The sequence below is a fragment of the Drosophila albomicans genome, chromosome 3, assembly GCF_009650485.2.
Source record: "Drosophila albomicans strain 15112-1751.03 chromosome 3, ASM965048v2, whole genome shotgun sequence".
Lineage (NCBI taxonomy): Eukaryota > Metazoa > Arthropoda > Insecta > Diptera > Drosophilidae > Drosophila > Drosophila albomicans.
The window spans coordinates 54,668,801-54,688,734 of NC_047629.2; the positions used below are offsets into that span (position 1 = coordinate 54,668,801).

Below are 19,934 nucleotides of genomic sequence, written 5' to 3' on the forward strand. Positions count from 1 at the left end.
GGCACTCTCTGTCTGGGTCTCTGCCTGGGCGCGCCTCCCTGAGACGCCCACCTGCCACAGCCGCAGCAGCAGCAGCAGCAACAACAGACTGGCCACTGGAATAGCAACCTGTCTGTGGCAAGCCAGGTCCGTTGGTCCGTTGGTCGACTGGCTGGCTGGTTGGCTGGTTTACCGCCGCCTTGCGTGAGATTGGATATCAATCTTTTTGCAATTTGGTATGCAATTTAAAATTCATGAAACACATTCCTTTGACTCAAAAGATGCAGGCAAATGTGTGAGCAGCACTCACCTCTTCCCCTCCTCCTCGGACACCTCTCTGTCGTCGTCTGCCACGCCTTTAGACCCACACAATGCCTACCTCGTGCTGTCCTGTCCTCTGCTCTGTGCTCTGTGCTGTGCCTCAAATTGCCGTTTGCATTATTTATTTGCTTCCATTGATGAGCCTGCTCCGCATGCTGAGGCAGCCTGTCGATGGCGATGGCGATGCGATGACGATGCCTGTTGACGGGGCAACAGAATATTCACTGTCCAGTCGTCGTCTCTCTCTCTCTATGTGCTGTGTGTGTGGTTGTCGCTAACCGTTACTTGTTTAAAATATTACAAAAAATACAGCAAATAGAAAAAAAGAACTTGGCAAGTGGGTACGAGACTATTCAAAATGAATTCCAGTGTCGCGCAGTGTCCCCAGCAGCAGCAAACCACAGTGGAGAAGGGAGAGTGGGGAGAGGGAAGAGGGAAGAGGACACCCTTCTCGTGCCAATCTTCCGCTATTAGTTTAATGTTTTGTTTATTGTTAGTCATGACCACCGCTGCGCCAGTCCCTCCTCAGTTGAGCTGTGCCTCATGTTTGGTGCGTCTGAATGGCACTCCATGGCCATTATGTTGAGTAGTTTCACAAATATGTATGCCCAAGCCAGACCACGAGACCAGCAACCAGCAACCAGCAGACCACCAGACCACGGAACGAGACTGTGAGACGGACAACGAGTCGATGTGTGCGCTCGATTAGTTCGAGTTGGAGTTGGAGTTGGCCCAAAACTGGACGTGAGCATGGACACGGGACTATGGCAACAATTGAATAGCCCTGACAGTCGTGTTCCCTGTTCCCTTCCTCTCCTCCCCCTTTTCATACTTAGCCCAACAAACAAGCCAACACGCTCTTATTTCGTTCAATTGCGTTTGTCAAACCCAAATGCATTTTAATGCCACTGACAGTGGCAGGACAACAGAGCAGACAACAGGACAGCAGGAACAATACGCAGGCTTTCATTTCATTTCATTTCATTTCATTTTTCTCTGCTGTTTTGCTAAAATGTTCATATGAAAATTGATTTGAACAAAGCTTTACAAATGGCACAACACAACCCACAAAAAAAAGCGAAGCAAAACATGAATATTTTAGAAGGATATTAAATAACTGATATTCTAGAGCTGATAATATTTTGAATATTTCAAAATTCATTTGTTTATGCAGTGGTTGTCATTGAAAGTGGAACAATTTATAAATTAAAGTTCAATTTGTTATGTTGAAGATAGAAAATAAGTTATAATTAAATAAATATTAAATAGGAAACATATAATAGTTATATCAGATATCTTATTGTTGAATTTTATTTCTTTTGTCTGGCACTTTGATAAGTTTTGAATTTCGCATTTAATAATATTTATTCTTATTTATTCTCTTGTGTATATTTATTATTTATTTTTAAACAATTTTGTGTAACCAATAGCTTAATAACTTCCACACCTTTTCAAATAAATTGCTCTATGCTTAGTCTGTTGTTATTTGTTTCATTATCTGGAAAAGATCTGTTGTTTGTTTTGAAGCGATTCAATAAGGACACTCATCCCCATGGCATTTGTGCTGGTTACTTGTTTGTATTTGCCTTGTTATTTATGCAGTCTTCTAATGCAATTTTAAACTTTACCCATTACAGAGATCCCCAAGCAAATCCATGAGGTCCTTTAACAATTTCACCAGCTTATTAGATTATACTTTGGCATTATACACCCTCAAGCAGTGCGCATTAATCCGTCGGAACACGCCAACCGTTTTTTGTGCTGCAAGCGGGGGAAGAGGAGAAGTTCGTTATTACCTGGGCGCCTAACATGTGAACGTTGCATGTTGCACACAGAACGAAGAACAGAGAACAGCAGCAACAACAATGCCAACAATAGGAACTGTTCCAGCAACAATAACTTGCAAACATTTCGCTTATCTTTGAAGGCAGTCAACTTCACTGTCGAAAGAGAGAGAGAAGGGAGGAACTTGTCGAAGGGGAAAGGTGGAAAGGATGAGGTTGCACTCCATCCACTCCATGCAAAACTTGCCAAGTTTTCGACGGATTAAGCTGATTAATTTGTCGTGATAAGAATGCGGCGCCTACACAGTTCCCGTCTCAGGAGGTCTCGGGGGGTCTTTGGGGCTAATCCATGCGGTTCGAAGGGTAAACACAAAAATATGTTATGCCGTTAGTTGGGCCGTTTAGTTTTGGCCATATCACCACACACACACACACACACACACACACACACACACACACACACACACACATGCAGTCGGTGTAGGTAACAAAAAACTTAAGTTTCCTGTCTACCAACATTTTTTTTTCTCTCATTTTTAACGGCACGACTTCTCTACGCTTCTCTCTGTTTCAGTCTCGCTCTATCTCTATGTCTATCTCACTCTATTGGTGGCAAGTCGAGAAATTTACTGCTTCTTATGGCGCATATTTTTGTATAAAATTTCAAATTCGCTTAGCATCAAATTACGTGCATGTTAAACAATTCTGCAGAAAAACAGAGAGCAAGCGGGACAGGTAGAGTGTAGACAGAGAAAGAGAGAGAGAGCTCTCTCTGAGTGAGTGAGTGAGAGAGTAAAGTGGGCGGCATAGGCGCCAATTAAAAGCGTTTCAAATTACGCAGAAAATATCATAATTCCATGGAACTAACGTACACACAATGTTGCAAGTCCCTCGATTGAAATGCGATACTTTTTGTTTTTGGCAACTGACCACAACAAACAAACGAACGATCGAACGGAAAAAAAACATCTTTTTGGGGCGAAACTCAGTCGAGTGCATGCGCTTTGTATATAAACAAATAATTAATAAGCCGCCAGTCTGGAGACAACACTCCGTTTCGATGCTTGCTTGCTCTGACTCTGACTGTGACTCTGGCAAATTGTTAAACGATTGCATTCAATGGAAATTGGAATCTCAATCTGAATTTGGATCAGGCTTTGGTCTAGGCCAAAGTCGAGTTAAAGCTGCTGCAAGCCAAGTCACTTTACATGCAGTCAACATGTTTTGGGGCTGGTGCCGGGCGTCATTTACATGTCCAAGTCGCCTTCCTCGTTGTCCGCATTCAACACACATACTAACACACACACACACATACTAGACTTGTGTATATTCATGCTACATGCAGCATACAACATGTTTACATTTTTGCACTAATTTAATTTTTTCTGCCAATACCTCGTCGCCGTCATACCGCTTACATAGTTGCTGTTGCTGTGGCTGTGGCTGCTGCTGCTGATGTTGGCTTAAATTGCTGTTGAGTTAATTTAAATTGGTATTTGATTATATTTGGCTCTCTCGGTGAACGTGGCGCGTTCCGCCTGCCCGTTTATGGCCAACTCAATTAAGTGCAATCAACGGATTAGTGAGATTTTTGCATTGCCATTCAATTGCATTATGTGGCTAACCAAATATTTTCTCGTTTTTTTTTTTATTTTTCATTTAACTCGCCCAAGACGAAGGGGAGGCGACTCCTACCTCCCAGCACTCTCTGCAGTCAAAGGGAGGAGGCTAGACATTGTCTGGCAACATGTTTTTGGCCCTGGCCCATTGCATGTCAAATGCAAATTAATTTTGGCACTTAAACAAAAGGATTTGACTTTTAATCCCTGGCTATAAATGGCATGTGTGCACATACCTACCACATAAATACAAAGCATCGTTCAATGTGTGTAAGTGTGTGTGTGGCTTAAGCTAAAATAATGAAATTTTCTAACAAAGCAACACCTTTCGCCTTGCTTTTGCTTTGCCTTGGCTTCACAGCTCTCATTGCAGCAATTTGTGCAGACTTTTGGCAACTCAAAGGGAAAGGAAAGGCGGAGGACTGCCCCACAACAGGTAAAAAGGGGGTGTGAATTATTGCCACAGATGCATGGCTGAACAACATGGACTCGAGATATGCTCTGCGGCTGTGAATTGAATTTTATGTTTATGCTCTGCCCCATAAACTTGCCAAAAAATCTATCAGCAAAGAGCCCAATAAAAGTGTCCATAGAGTAATTAATGTTAAAACACTAGCCAGATTGTGCATATTGATTGGATGATGTTCCAGCTGATGTGCATAGAGATTGTCTAGAGGGCGAAATCTAATTTGTTAGTGCGAAAAAAGGAAAAATTCGAAAGGTTAGTTACCAAAAGGAAATAACAACAGTACAAGTCAATTAAAGCAAGAACCAAAGCAGTAATTTAAGAGAGATTGAAGGTGAATTTCATAGAGTTCATAACTTAAAAGTTTAAGGAAAAATGGGAAAGTTTAGCTTCCATATGAATTGGAAATAACAACACAACAAGTCAAATAAAGAAAGAACCAAAAAAGTAATTTAAGAGAGATTTGAGTTAAATTCAATTCAGCTCATTGAAAAATAGTTTAGTTCAACTATGAACTAATAATAACAATACTTAAAGTCAATTAAAGAAAAAACCATAATTAAAACGAGCTTGAAAGATTGGGATTGAAATTCTTGGTTGTATCGAAAAATTCGAGTAAAATTTATCAATTTTGTTAGTTTAAAAAGTTTATATTTAAAAGTCAACTTTGGGCTTGAAAAAGTAATACTAATCAGTAAAGAAAAATACAATCAAGTTTAGGTCTATGATGAAAAAATGTTAGACACAATTTACAACTTTGAGAAATAACCATTAATACATCCAAATTCCTCAAGATCCAATCAGAGCTGAAATATTTAGATTTTCTTACAATCCAGCTGGCAAAGAAACCATTAAAATCGAAATGCTCTTCTGCGTTGTAGCGCAACCATAAACTGTTTGCCATATTTTTAAAGGCGTTCACACAGTTTTGTGAACTAACTGCCAAAATGCCAACGAAAAGCCGCCAAATGCCAAAACAGAAAATGTCCCGCTGAGACGACTTCGTTCTCCCCCCGCCTCTTTTTTTATGGAGGAGAGGAGTCAACTGCAATTAGTGAAATTATTTGAGTGGGCGCGACGGGCTAAAGACGCAGCAGTCAAAGCCAAAGTCAAAAGGAAAATGCATATGAGTTCATAGTTTTCATATTTGCCAGCGATAAATACCAAAGTCGTGTAAATGATGGAAAATGCAGCATGGCGAGGCGATATTAATGCGGTCTTTGGGGAGGCCATTGAGTGAGCGAAATGAAAAGTGTCATAACAATCACAGCTGGCTGAAGCTGAAGCTGAGACTGCGACAGAGACTGAACACTGAAGACTGAAGACTGGAGGATGCCTCGCTCGTTTTTAATGACTCACTAAATTATTCATACGCCGTGGATGCCAAGGCAAGAAGTCGAGGCAAAGCGTTTTGTTTTGAGCATGCCAAGCGCTAAAAGTAAACAAGGCGCAATGAATTTTCCAGCCAGCCAAACAAAATGAAAAGTCAACAAACTTGGCGAGCATGGAAGGGTTTTTGGGCGTCTGATCTGGGGGGTTGGCCTAGCTGTCATATGAATATGCAATGAATACTCGTATGAATGCAGTGCCAAGATGTTTAGTCACATGTGTGTGTGTGACTGAATGCGGCGGGGAGTGTGAGTGTTTGTTATTTCGGGATAGCGCTAAAGTCACTTTCTACCCTCGCTCTCTATCTCGCTTAAATAGAGGGATCACATGACTTGATTGCTTGCCACACATAGAACAGAGGCACATGCATTGGCAGGAGCAGCCGTGTGGATGTGGAGAATATGGAATATGCCATCAACAATCGCTGTCTGACGTATTAATATGAAACGCTTTTGAGCACGTAGCAACACTTATGGCCAGGGCATTACATGCTGCAAGTGCCCCAGCAGCGGCAGCAGAAGCAGAACTCTGCCACTGCCACTGCCTGTGATATCACGACACTCATGATGACAATGGAGCGGGGCCAGCACGAGTAGATAAGCAGCAGAGTGAGAGCGAGAGCGAGATATGAGCTGGCGTCATGCGTGCTTTGCTGGCAGCCATTCAAGCAGCCCGGTTTGAATACAATTCCATTACCCAAAATGTGGTGTGGTAGCTGCCGCTGCTGCTGATGATGATTGTGTTTGCGACGATGATGATGATGATGATGATGTTGATGATGATGATGTATCATGCATGAAGCATAAATTCATTTTCAAGTGCTGCCTCTTGTACTTGTGCCTCAGTCAGGCAGAAGCTGCGACTCAACAGCAGGACGCATGAGGTTGTGGCTGCAATTCCAAACTGCCGCCCGGTTATCCTTTTTGTGCTTGAGTGTATGCATATTTTTGCACTTTGGTTTGGGTTAAAAATGTGCAATTTTTTTTCCCATTTTCCTTCTTTTTTTTGCCCGTTTTTTTTGTATTTTACTTGAGCCTACACTTCATTTAGCTTGCAGCGCGCAGCGTTGCATTTATTGGTTGAAGTGTTTTTCTTTCGCCCTTCTCTTTTCGCTTCCATCACTTTTTTCCCTGCATCTTTTTTTTCATTTTGCTTTTTGCACATGGCATCACACACACTCTCTGCTTGTGTCTCTCGTCTTCATGCTCATTATCAAGTAGCGTGCAGTTTCTTGACTGATTGCAATGATGCAGCATTGCAGCATTGAAGCGACTGCTTTTGTGGGCTGGGCTTGGCTTGCTAATTAGCAAAAAAAAAACCAAAAAAAAAGGGAAAAAAAATTGAGTGGAGATTGCGGAAAAACACAGAGCACAGGGTTGGTTTTTGGTATGCCATGAAATATTAAAGTCAACTGAGGTGGACAACTTTAACAGAGTAAATAAAGCTAAAAACAATTCGATCTCTATTGATTTTTAAAAGCTTTTTATTATCTGCTATTATTAAAGCTCAATGGGAAATGTATAAAACTAATCACATTTTATTCTTCGTTGTAAATCTAATCTTCGCAATTTATTATTATGGAAATAATTGCATAAATGATCTTGATAACTGGCGTGCATAAAATTCTAATGAGTTTCCTTCATAAATATGCCAGTTAAAAACTGGCCAGGCCATTCTATAATCTTTGGGTAATAAAATATGAAATCTATAAATAAATGTCAATGCAGAATTGAGTCATTTGACTCTTATGAGTTTTATTTTGTATTTAAACGTTGCAATTATAAAATCTCTGCAATGACACAGTTATCTCTGCATCAGTGTGCATATAAAGTTATAAACAGAAGAGATACATAGAGAGAGGGAGAGCGGGGGGGATGGAAGAAAAAACTAAACATGACTAACAAAATATGGTAATAAATGCCATGGCATTTAAAATGTTATTAAAAAAGTCAAGCCGTGCACATAAATTGCCTTTGCAAAAAATAGCAATCAATAAATAAATAAATATATATGTATATACAGAGATATAGCTTTATACTCATGGCATATATATATTTAATAAAGTTAGTTTTGCAGAGTTCTCCGACAGCAAATGACGTCAATGAAACAGCTGCCAAAATAACTCAAGACCAAGTTTTTTGCGTTACAACAAAAATCACAGCACTTGCAGTTCGATTGTTGTTGTAAGAATTATAAGCAAGCAAACAACTTCTAAAAACAACTTTCATTTCGTACTTGTCTCGCATTGGTTTGTCTATCGATGCCGATACCTCTATAGAGATAGATTGAAACCCAAGAGAGGGCTCAACGAAAACGAAAATGAGAATGAAATTCGTTTGGAAGGAAGTGAAATTGAGCAATGATTGCACGAGTAATTAAGCTGAAGTCGCATAATTAAATTAACTTCTTATTGACTTGAACAAGCAGTGGGGGAAGAACTCTCTTCGCCCCCTTCTTCCACCTCGCTCTTTCCCCTCTTGCTGTGACCATTCTCATTCCCTTGCCGTTGGCATTGTACTTACTAAGTGGAACTGGTCACTGATCTGGATTAGCAACAACGACAACGACAACGACAGCGACAGCTAGAGTAACAACAACAAGCTGTTGCCGTCAACACAATCACCACACACAGAGAGCAGACCCCACCGCCCCCCTCGCCATGCACCACACTGAACCACAGCAGAGCAGAGTCAAAGTCGTTGCGGGGTCTATAGGAAATGTTGTGGGGACACCGCTGTACCAAAGCGTGACAGGCATGAATTAACAATTTGAATTAATGTCAGTTACTCATGGCATAGCTGCTGCTGCCGCTCTGAGAAGAAGTAGGAGATGAGGAGGAGATAAGAGGGAGGGGAGGAAGTGGAGGGGGAGGTGAGGGAGCAATACCAGGTGAGTGGCTTGCGAGTGGGCGCCCTGGTTGCTTAGTTGCACTTACTAATTTCTGACTCTATGGCCAACTGCGACTGCGACTGCGACTTCAACAGCGACTGCGAAGTCGACTGCGACTGCGACTGCGACTGGCATTGATCTTTGCGTCTGCTGTTCGCCTTCGCTTGTGGGCACAAAATGAAAGGAAAAGTAAGTTACGACTTTGTCAAGTAACGAGTACTTTACGGGTAACCAGAGGGAAAGGTAATTGCATTTATGTATGTAACAGCTACAAGCAAAAGGGAAAGGGAAAGGTTGCTGGCTTGTGTTTTTTTTACTCTTTTCGTTATTATCGCTGCTTCTTCGTCTCGTGATTTGCTTGGCCAAGTGTCAAAAAATGTGTGTGGCAGCCACATCAGGCAACTGAGGTAGCCTGAGAGTCATTGTAACAGTCACCGCAGCCCCAACTCCAAGTCCATCGCCATCTACATCTACATTCCCGACTGCAATCCCAATCCCAATCCCAAAGTCTCCCTCTGGCTGAGCTGGCGCCAAATTAACCGGAAATGTCACAATGGGCGACGTGCGGCCCGCTGCCCGTTTGGAAATTATACAATTTTGTCACGTGACATGCATTAGAAACACACACAACACAGCACAGCACAGTGGGAGAGGCAGCTGAGACGTGCCGCAGTCCAAACAAAATAAAAGAAAAGAAAATAGAATGAGAAAGAGAAAAAAGCCAAATGAAACGACAACACAAAACGACAAACAATTAAAGACCGTCAAGAAGGAATTAACAAAATAAGCTGAGAATAAACGACAAATAAATTCCCTATAATCAGTGGCGTATTGTTCAACTCAAGAGCTGCCACATGCCACAGCCACATCATGCAGTCAATATGGGATCTGAGAGAGATCTACTTAATAATACCCTATCTTAGTTCAGCTGGACAGTTAATGAACTCGACTGACGCACCTTTCGAGTGAATTAGCCAAAACAAGAGAGAAACGCAAAACTGAACGGAAAACGGGAGAGAGAAGAAAGAAAACAATAATAAAAATAATACCCTCTTTAATAAGGTATTTTCCATAATTATAGGGCACATAAAAAGGTAGCCGCCCTTCGCTGCGAGTGTGAACATGTCAAGCCGACTAAATGTCAACTAAGCACGCGAAATACTACGACGAAAAAAAAATTCCACTGCCCAAAGAACTTTCACTGCTTGCGAAGTAGCAACTGAAATACATCATGTAATTCCATGTGGCATGTGGCAAGTAGCAAGTGGTTAGTGGCAAGTGGAGAGCGTCCAACTGACGCCCAAGTCAATGTCCCGGTGAAGCCGCAAAAGCGCGAGAATATTGGCGAAATGCAAAACCCGCCGTCGCCGCCTTTGAAGTCTCTCGGCCAAAAGTAACTGAGCCGGGCCAAAACCGATTTGCCATTTCGTATGAAAAACTGTGTGTGTTTTCCTTTTGAAGTGGCGTAGTTTTCGCCTCTTAACGCACTTTCCTAATCACCACATCGCAACCCTTGCACCCACCCTTCAATCCCATCCATTCCATCTTCAAGATGGCGGAAATGCTTAAATATCAAAAGCAAAAAGCCGCGCTGACAACACATATGATAAGCGCATGTTTAGCGCTGAGAGTGAGGGAGATAGACGACATACACTTGCATGTGTGTGTGTGTGTGGGGGATGTGTGTATCACTTTTTTTTCTCCCTGCTTTGGGGGTTGCTTTCACTCACATGTGTGTAAGGGGCACTTTCACTTTTCTTCACACCAAAAAGTTTTTGTATGTTTGTCGCATTGATTTTTCCTCCTCATTTTCTTTTTCTCCGTTTTTTTTTTCGGCAGCATTTTATTTGTGCTGTTGTTGTTGGCATTTGATTGGAAGTCCTGCGGGGGTGCGGGGGTGGAGATTGAGCCTTCTCTGTCTCATTGCCTTAGGGGTAGCACCAGCAATGGCAATGGCAATGGCAATGCACGAGTATCAAAGCAAATTTGACAAAGGTTTGACTTCGACTTCAAAAAGCAGCCAAATAAAATCACAAATGGGATGACAATCGAAAATGCTCAAAAGAATTTGAAAGGGATACGCCAGGAATACGAGAAGTGACTTCATGACATATCTGCATCTATGGATAATAATGAAAAATGCCTGCTTCTTAAAAAGAATGTGCAAATGTGCTGTTTCTTTTCATAAGTCTATGCAAAATTATCTCTTTACATATATTTAAAAAAGAGCTTTAATAAAAATTGATTGCTCTAAAACTTTGTAGATATCTCTAGAGATAAAAATTAAATTATTCACATTAATTAATTAAATTAATAGTATGCTTCTTCTCCAATTAGATGATCTTTCTAATCTGCAAAGTCATTAGCGTATCTTCCATCTGTCACAATCTTTAGCAAGAAATCTACTTCGATGCGACAATCTTAATTATCTAAAGATATATCTAATATATGAATCTGCCATCTAACCCAAAATTCGCCACCACTTTCTTGATCAAATCTTCAAGTCCAGATTGAATAATATTTCAACAACAAGTTCCACCCATTTCTCGGACGCTTGATAAATGATCACATCACATTTAATTGCAATTTAAGTCTAGACTAAAAAACTTAACACACACCAAGCAAAAAAGGGGAAAAAATGAACCGAAAAGAGACGTAATAAATCTCTGACACAATGCTAAAATCTAAAATTAATTTTTTAATTATATGAAGCGGCGCCTAAGCCAAAAGCTACTGCTACTGCTCCACAGTGGAACCTGAAAACCGCTAAAACCGTAACTCAAGGTCGACAACGGGATGGAACGGAATGGAATGAAAGAGGAAGCACACACACACATAAATTTCGTTGTCTATAGGAACCGTTAATGTAATCACTCAACTCGCTGCCTCAAAAACTAAGTCATACTTATTTCTATATCATTTTTAAGCGTCGCATCAAAATCAAATTAGTTCCAAGCGTTGATTTTCTTACAGTTGCGTTATGGTGAGTTGTCTGTTGTTGTGTGTTGTGTGTGGCGCTTCATGCTCGATGATTTCTAGCTAATTTTTGTATAGCATTTTGAAAAACAGACTACACACACAATGGACAGTAATTATAATACGATGCGGCACATTTATCGCCACGATCAGCACACATCCGTTCAGTTCTCTGCTCTGAGTATTGTGTGGAAGGTCTTGCAATTAGCTAGCTAATTTACATGATGTATTCAAAGCGAACATCCTTCCAAATGAATGTGTGACTCACTTGCTGTCTGAGTGAGTGTGCTTAAACTATTGGCCGCTGCTGTAGACTCAGCGAGAGAAACACAACTCAAGCCAAACCAGCAGCAACAGCAGCAGCAGCAGGAAAATAAAATAAAAATTTCTCAAGAAAATTTACCGCAAATAGTTGTGTGCCAAAGTAGGCGCAGAAAAATGCGACGACGTTCGTTGAGTTGGCCTATCAGCTAAGTGGCATCATCATCATCATCACCATCATCATGATCATCATTATGGAGGCAGCATTGCAGGCTTGGCATCGCATTGCTTGGCTCAGGCTTTAGCTTTAGCTTTGGCGTGGTCACGTCAGGGCCATGAACTTGGCCATCGTTGCTGACCATCAGCAAATGCCGGACGTGGCCAAAGTCTCTCTTTCTCTTTCTCTCTCCCTCTCGCTCCGCACTGTCTCCTGTCTCTCCCTCTCTGAACCCGATTGTCAATGATAAAAAGTCGTGGCCAACAAGTGGCGCGTCCTCATTTGCATCGGCAGCGTAGAAATTCTTGTAATGCTCAAGCGACCCAAAAACCGCCCACACATGACATGACACGTTCTCCTCCTCCTGCCGCCCTCTGCCTTCCTACTTGCTGCCCCTTGGTTGGGTATCCCCTTAATGTCCCTGTGGCAATGTGGCTGACTGGCTTTTGTTGTCATTTGCCGGCTGTTTTTGTGCATTTGCTGCAAATGGTCAAATTATTTCCTTTTCCGTATTTCTTTGCCCGGCTTTTGGCTTGCTTTTCGTTTTATTTTTTTGCCTCGTTTTTTCCTTCACATTTTACTTTTTTTTTGTATTTTTTGTATTTTTAGCAAAGCATTCACGCGCACGAAAGGATTTCTTGTAATTTGGCTGAGACTCGAAGAGCAGCTGGAAAGGGTTCTCAGCCTGCGTTTAAGTCTCAGTCTCAGATGCTGTGCTGATGAAAGGGATTTGTGGCTGCCACCGCTGCTGCTGTTGCTGCCTCGGTTGTTGCTGCTGCTTTTTGGCGACTTTGCATTTTTTTTTTATTTGTAATGCTTTTTGCTGCTGCTATTGCTGCTGGTTTTGGCGGGTTAGCTGCCAGCTTTTGTTTTAAAAGGCAGCGCATAACGAGTGCACATAAATACATATGTATTTGTATGTACTTCCACTCGTATTTGTATTTGTATTTGTATTTCTATATGCATATGCAGCACACGGCAGATTGAATCCACGTTCAATGGGAAAGGCTGCTGCTGCTGCTTCTTCTTCAACTGCTGCATATGCATTATGCACACTCATTACCCACACCACCATTCGCCATTATCCTTGTGCGCTCGTTCACTTTCATTTCGCATACTCATTCGCCTCGTTGTGCAGCATTTGTTGTGTAAATGTGTGTGTTGGTCGGTGTACTGTACTTTTATATCGCAATTCTACTGTGGTTGTTGTTATCGCAATTTTTGTGCCTTACCCTTGCCACTTGAGACATTGCTTTGTTCTGTTCCCCTATCCTCTCCACCGCTCTGCTCCCATCTCTGGCTGTGCTCTAAAAATGAAGGGGTTATGTGGCTATGAAACACACCAAAAGCTTTTAGGCGCTGTATTTCGTTTGGTTTTTTTTCCGCATTTTTCATCTTTTTTTTTGGTGTCCTGAGAGCGGAGTGAAAGACGAAATCCAATGCATTTTGATGTGCGGAAAGTGTGGAAAAAGAATACCGAACTTCAAATGCAAAAAACCCCATGAATATTGCAATTCATTTCAACTGCGGTTGCAAAGCTGAAGCACAAGCTTCTATGAATTCCAAAACACCTGCAAAAAAATAAACTTTGTTAATAATCAGCAATAATCTAATAATATATACTTTTCCAAATAAATTGATTAAAAATTCTAAAAATGTTTTCCATAAAAAGTGATTGAACATTAAAATATTCAATTTGATGCTCCAATACTAAAAAAAAACATGTAAGAAAGTTACAGTCGAGTGTGCTCGACTGTGAGATACCTGCTACCCATTTTTAATAAAGGCAAAATATTGCGGTAACATTTTCAAAATATACCGAAAATACTAAAAAAATACTAAAAATATACCAAATGGTATGTTTGGTATATCGATATAGTACACCATTCAATTTTTATCTGATCACAACTAAATTTTCAGGAATCATAACTACTTCAGTAATTATTGCATATACCAAAATTCGCAACTCTAGCTTTCAATTTAGGCTTGTTATTCGATTTTTTTGATTTGCGGGGGCAGAAGTGGGCGTGGCAAAAATTTGAAACAAACTTGATCTGCGTGCAAACATAACAAATGCTGTCGAAAAAAATTATAGCTCTATCTCTTATAGTCTCTGAGATCCAGTGTTTCATACGGACGGACGGACGGACAGACGGACGGACATGGCTATATCGCCTCGGCTGTTGACGCTGATCAAGAATATATATACTTTATAGAGCGGGAGATGCCTCCTTCTACCTGTTACATACATTTCCTGCCGGCACAAAGTTATAATACCCTTCTACCCTATGGGTAGCGGGTATAAAAAGCAAAAAAATTACCTGCCCCGGGTGAGGCTCGAACTCACGACCTTAAGATTATGAGACTTACGCGCTGCCTACTGCGCCACCGAGGCCTTGTGTCGATGGGCAACAAAATAATCAATCAATCAATCATAGTTCGATTCTTAGATGAAATCCAAATCGATTACCAGTTGCATTATCTGTCAATGTTTTCATTAATAGATTCATTCTTCTTCTAGCGAATACTTTCTTAATCGATAGTTGTGTCTACAGCGATATTTTCTGAAAAGTATGCTTAACATTAACTAACCAAATAACAAGTAAGAAAGTTACAGTCGAGTGTGCTCGACTGTGAGATACCCGCTACCCATTTTTAATAAAGGCAAAATATTGCGGTATAATTTTCAAAATATACCGAAAATACTAAAAATACTAAAAATATACCAAATGGTATGTTTGGTGTATCGATATAGTACACCATTCAAAATATACCATAGACGGCACAATATCAGATTGTCGGCCAAAGCAACTCAGACCCCTAGTAAGTAGCCGCTTTTGCCCATACAAAAGTATTTCTTTAATAACTTCCAAAATTTTTATCTGATCGCAACAAAATTTTCAGGAATCATAACTACTATAGTAATTGTTATATATACCAAACTCGTAACTCTAGCTTTAAAATTAGGCTTGTTATTCGATTTTTTTTTTGATTTACGGGGGAGGAAGTGGGCGTGGCAAAAATTTGAAACAAACTTGATCTGCGTGCAAACATAACAAATGCTGTCGAAAAAAATTATAGCTCTATCTCTTATAGTCTCTGAGATCCAGTGTTTCATACGGACGGACGGACAGACACACAGACAGACAGACACACAGACGGACAGACGGACATGGCTATATCATCTCGGCTGTTGACGCTGATCAAGAATATATATACTTTATAGGGTCGGAGATGCCTCCTTCTACCTGTTACATACATTTCCTGCCGGCACAAAGTTATAATACCCTTCTACCCTTTGGGTAGCGGGTATAATTAACATTATCATGATGCATTTATTATATATGACTATAAAATTATCAGTCACTCATGTACACATATTTTTGACAGTTCAAATCGATTACCAGCTGCATGCTCTGACATTCTTTTCATTTTAGTTAATCGATAGTTTTTGACACAAACGCTTGACATTTGCTGACATCTCTTTAACCAGGTTCCACTTGTCAAATATTTAGTCATTGCTAGCATTGTCGTCCAGTGTGAAGCAGCTTTTTAAGTGCGCATATTTTTTAATTTTTAATTCTGCAAAAATGTCTAAAGAATCTCCCCCGGTAAGTTTATGAACTTTTATGGTGACTGTGAATTAAATGTGTGTTCAATCCGTTCATATTATTCTCGAATAGAAGCCGAAAACCTTATTTATCGAAAGGTGTATAAAGGGCCAACCATATGTCTCGCGCTATGGCCAAGAAGTTGAGGTAACGTACAAGAAGGGACATGCCGTTGACACTCCTGAAGAAAACTTCGAGTCAGAGATTCTTTCGGGAAGCAATCGTTGCAGCAAGTGCCTTCTACCCACATATATGTGCTGTAACTTTGCGAAGAAAGTCAAGAAGGAAAGGTTTGAGGCCGCCAAGCCGAAGCCAAAGGATGTGAATGCTCAGACAGATGTGGAGAAGAAAGAAGGAGAGCTTCAGGAAGAGAAAAACCTTAAGGGGGGAGAAGTAGAGCTAGAAGGAAAAGGAGTAGAAGCAAGGGAAAAAGCAAAGGGAGGAGAAACAGAGGGGGAATTACATGACGAAACAATGAAGGAATCAAGGGAGGAAGCAAAGGAGGAGGCAACGAAGGAAGCAAAGGAGGAGCCAAAAAGAAGAAGCAAAAGAAGCAAAGGGGGCAAAGAAGAATGCACAGAAGAATTCAAAGAAGCATGCAAAGAAGGATGCAAAGGGTTAATGAGAAGCAAAGAAAGAAGCAGAGAACGACGCAAAGGAAGAAACGGAGAATAAATGTTAGAATCTAATAACATATATTTTTCTGTTCTAATCAAACTAAATTAAAATAAACAAGCAAGAAAGCTACAGTCGAGTGTACTCGACTGTGAGATACCCGCTACCCATTTTTAGTAAAGGCAAAATATTGTGGTATTATTTTCAAAATATACCGAATATACTGCAAAAATACTAAAAATATACCAAATGGTATATTTGGTATATCGATATAGTACCGCATTGAAAATATGCCATAGACGGCACAATATACCAGATTGTCAGCCAAAGCAACTCAGACCCCTAGTAAGTAGGCGTTTTTGCCCATACAAAAGTATTTCTTTAATAACTTCGACAATTTTTATCTGATTGCAACCAACTATTATACTAATTATTGTATATACCAAAATTCGCAACTCTAGCTTTAAAATTACGCTTGTTATTCGATTTTTTGATTTGTGGGGGCGGAAGTGGGCGTGGCAAAAATTTGAAATAAACTTGATCTGCGTGCAAGCATAACAAATGCTGTCGAAAATTATAGCTCTATCTCTTATAGTCTCTGAGATCCAGTGTTTCATACGGACGGACAGATAGACACACAGACGGACAGACGGACATGGCTAGATCGTCTCGGCTGTTGACGCTGATCATGAATATATATACTTTATAGGGTCGGAGATGCCTCCTTCTACCTGTTACATACATTTCCTGCCGGCACAAAGTTATAATACCCTTCTACCCGGGTAGCGGGAATAAAAATTGCAATATGATTTGAATACTAATTTTAAAAAGATAAAATTAAATAAATATAACAAAATAATAATAATTTTTATTCAACTTCTTTCTCTTAATAAAAAGTGTTATTGCTCGTGTTCTTATCAGAATTGTCATTCTCCGTCTGATGTCATTCACGTCGATGATCATCTAGGGATCATCTTTGACATAATAGAATATTGTAATCGGTATCATAATATCGATAACATTGATCATAAAGAAATAACTTCCAAAAAGTTGCAAAGCTGAAGCGCAAGATTCTATGAATTCCAGAACACCTGGAATTAAAAGTTTGTTAATAATTTCAGCAATATTCTAATAATATATACTCTTACAAAAAAATTGATTAAAAATTCTAAAAATGTTTTCCATAAAAATTGATTGAACATTAAAATATTAAATGTTATGCTCCAATAATAATAAAAAAAATTTCGATATGAATTGAATACTAATTTTAAACAGATAGCTACTTTAATAAGAATATGTGCTACAATTTCTAAATAATATTCTAATTTTTATTCAACTTCTTTCTCTTAATAAAAAGTGTTATTGGTCGTGTTCTTATCAGAATTGCAATTCTCCGTCTGATCAGCGAAGTCATTCACGTCGATGATCATCTAGGGATCATCGTTGACATAATAGAATATTGTAATCGGTATCATAATATCGATAACATTGATCATATCGAAATAACTTCCAAAAAGTTGTTTATCACATCACAATAAGCTTTTTCACAATCAAATTTTAGAACAAATATTCGATTTATTTGGTACTTAATATTCCACGAAGAATTCTTAAAGTTTGTTTTTAAAAGCGAACCCCATATCAAAGTAGTCTGAGAAATTGCCTTATGAGGTTTTCTCATAATTTCGTTCGTTTAATTCGAATATGAACTCTGACGACAAATACTCGGATGAAGATCACGGCGATTCGCAGCGTTCAGTAAACAGTCCATCCCATTTGATGACGTGCGTGGAGAGCGATGAGGACACATGCACCGAAATCGATTCGCCCGAGCGTCCCAGGCGCAACGCTGAGATCGATGAGTTCGTTTACACGGTGCTAACATCCGATGAGATTGAGCAACTTCAGCGCAACATTATCGACGAAGTCAACAGCGTGCTGCAGATATCACCGCAAGTCACACGCATCATACTTAATCACTACCGCTGGGACAAGGAGACGCTCTTCGAAAAGTACTTCGAGATCAGTCCCCAGGAGTTCTTTCGTCGCGCCCATGTCGTGAATCCCTTTGCCACGCCCTCAACCCTTAGCCTCAAGGCTGCGCCCAGTCCGAGTGGCGCCCACGAACAGATCTGCGGCATCTGCTACTGCAACTGCGATGAGCTCAAGGGGCTGCCCTGTGGACACACCTTCTGCGGCGCCTGCTGGAAACAGTATTTGGCCAACAAGACGGTGAGCGAGGGATTGGGCCACAGCATCAGTTGTCCGGCCGTCGAGTGTGACATTCTCGTCGACGAGGTGTCGTTCGTTAAGCTCGCCGATGATCCAGAGGTTGTTGCACGCTATCAGCAGCTGCTCACCAACACTTTCGTTGAATGCAACTCACTGATGCGCTGGTGTCCGGCGCCAAGTTGCACGCACGCCATCAAGGCCGTCTACTGTGAGCCGCGAGCTGTGCGCTGTAGATGTGGCCACGAGTTCTGCTTTGGCTGTGGCGAGAATTGGCACGAACCTGTCAGCTGCACCTGGCTGAAGCAATGGCTCAAGATGAACGACGAGGACTCGGAGACATCCAACTGGATTGCCCATCATACCAAGGAGTGCCCCAAGTGCAATGTGACCATCGAGAAGGACGGCGGCTGCAATCACATGGTCTGCAAGAATCCCTCGTGTCGCTACGACTTCTGCTGGGTGTGTCTCGGCTCCTGGGAGCCACATGGCTCCTCCTGGTACAGCTGCAATCGCTTCGAGGAGGAGGAGGGCAAACAGGCGCGACAGGCTCAGGATCTGTATCGGTCCTCGATGGCCCGCTATCTGCACTATTACAATCGGTACACGAACCACATGCTGAGCATGGGCATGGAGAAGGATCTGTACTCCATGGTGGAGGCCAAGATGGCTGAGATGCAGGAGAACATGAACTGGATTGAGGTGCAATTCCTCAAGGAGGCGGTCGATGTGCTCTGCGAATGCCGTGCCACGCTCATGTACAGCTATGTGTTTGCATTCTATCTGCACAAGAACAATCAGAAGATCATCTTCGAGGACAATCAGCGTGACATGGAGGTGGCCACCGAGAAGATCTCCGAGTTCCTGGAGCGCGAGATAACCGTCCACAATCTGTACGAGGTAAAGCAAAAGGTTCTCGATCTGTCGCATTATTGCCGCAAGCGTCGCATGGTTTTGCTCGTTCATGTGCGCGAAGGTTACGAGAAGGATTGGTGGGAATTTATTGAATAATATTTAACACAGCTCTAATCTCGATTTAATCGATACCAACGACACCTCAAAGCCACATCGTAATTTATCAGAAGACTTTATATTTCTATTGCAGTTCGGTTAAAGTTATTAAAAAACGCACAAGCTTTTCGACTTTGGCTTCTTGGGCTAATTGGCCAAGAGACATCTAAATTCTACAGTTATACGATGTGTTTTATTTTCGCAATTATCAAGGTTCAATTATGCATTTAATGACTCATCTCGAATCAAAGTGATTTATTTGCAAGCTGTCTCAGTCTGTTTCAGCCTTTCGCTTCTTGGCTATCTTAATGACTTTTGGCCAACACTTTAGAGAGGGACAGCAAGAGACGGGCTATCAACTAGCCATCATTATTTGTATACATTGTGTGGCTGTTGCTGTTGCTGTGTTGCTTTTGTAATTATAACATAAATCAATCCAATTTCATGTTATACTTTTTGGCGCAACAAAGCGATTAATGTCGACAATGCCACAAGATATGGCATGGCTAAAGGAAAAGCATAAATAAGCCATAGAGCCATGGCCAATAACGGAACCAAACGGAACATTCA

General features: G+C 41.0%; 2 protein-coding genes, 1 long non-coding RNA gene and 1 other non-coding gene across 5 annotated transcripts; 2 read left to right on the top strand and 2 right to left on the bottom strand.

The window, feature by feature from the left end:
* Positions 1–1,689: 1,689 nt before the first annotated feature.
* Positions 1,690–13,565, bottom strand: LOC127565465 (uncharacterized). 2 transcript variants are annotated; one of them, XR_007954770.1, is made up of 3 exons: positions 13,525–13,565; positions 13,134–13,472; positions 1,690–2,061 (listed from the first exon to the last, which is right to left on the bottom strand). It is a non-coding gene; the product is annotated as an uncharacterized LOC127565465 (long non-coding RNA). The 2 variants fall into 2 exon arrangements; XR_007954771.1 differs by having other exon boundaries at positions 1,690–1,871; positions 1,929–2,061; positions 13,134–13,542.
* Positions 13,566–14,223: 658 nt separating this feature from the next.
* On the bottom strand, positions 14,224–14,296 carry Trnam-cau (transfer RNA methionine (anticodon CAU)). Its single transcript has one exon. It is a non-coding gene; the product is annotated as a tRNA-Met (tRNA).
* Positions 14,297–15,413: 1,117 nt separating this feature from the next.
* LOC117569410 (neurofilament light polypeptide-like) lies at positions 15,414–16,306 on the top strand. Its single transcript, XM_034250546.2, has 2 exons — positions 15,414–15,512; positions 15,585–16,306. The coding sequence occupies exons 1-2, from the start codon at positions 15,492–15,494 to the stop codon at positions 16,185–16,187; spliced, it is 624 nt and encodes a 207-aa protein (XP_034106437.1). The 5' UTR covers positions 15,414–15,491; the 3' UTR covers positions 16,188–16,306.
* A 1,466-nt stretch (positions 16,307–17,772) lies between these two features.
* On the top strand, positions 17,773–19,546 carry LOC117571032 (E3 ubiquitin-protein ligase ariadne-1). The gene has a single exon (XM_034252995.2). The coding sequence runs from the start codon at positions 17,829–17,831 to the stop codon at positions 19,362–19,364; it is 1,536 nt and encodes a 511-aa protein (XP_034108886.1). The 5' UTR covers positions 17,773–17,828; the 3' UTR covers positions 19,365–19,546.
* Positions 19,547–19,934: the final 388 nt, after the last annotated feature.

Coding starts and splice junctions, on each gene's coding strand:
- LOC117569410 (XM_034250546.2), top strand. CDS start 15,492: ATGTCTAAAGAATCTCCCCCG. Junction 15,513..15,584: donor TGTCTAAAGAATCTCCCCCG/GTAAGTTTATGA, acceptor ATTCTCGAATAG/AAGCCGAAAACCTTATTTAT.
- LOC117571032 (XM_034252995.2), top strand. CDS start 17,829: ATGAACTCTGACGACAAATACTCGGATGAAGATCACGGCGATTCGCAG.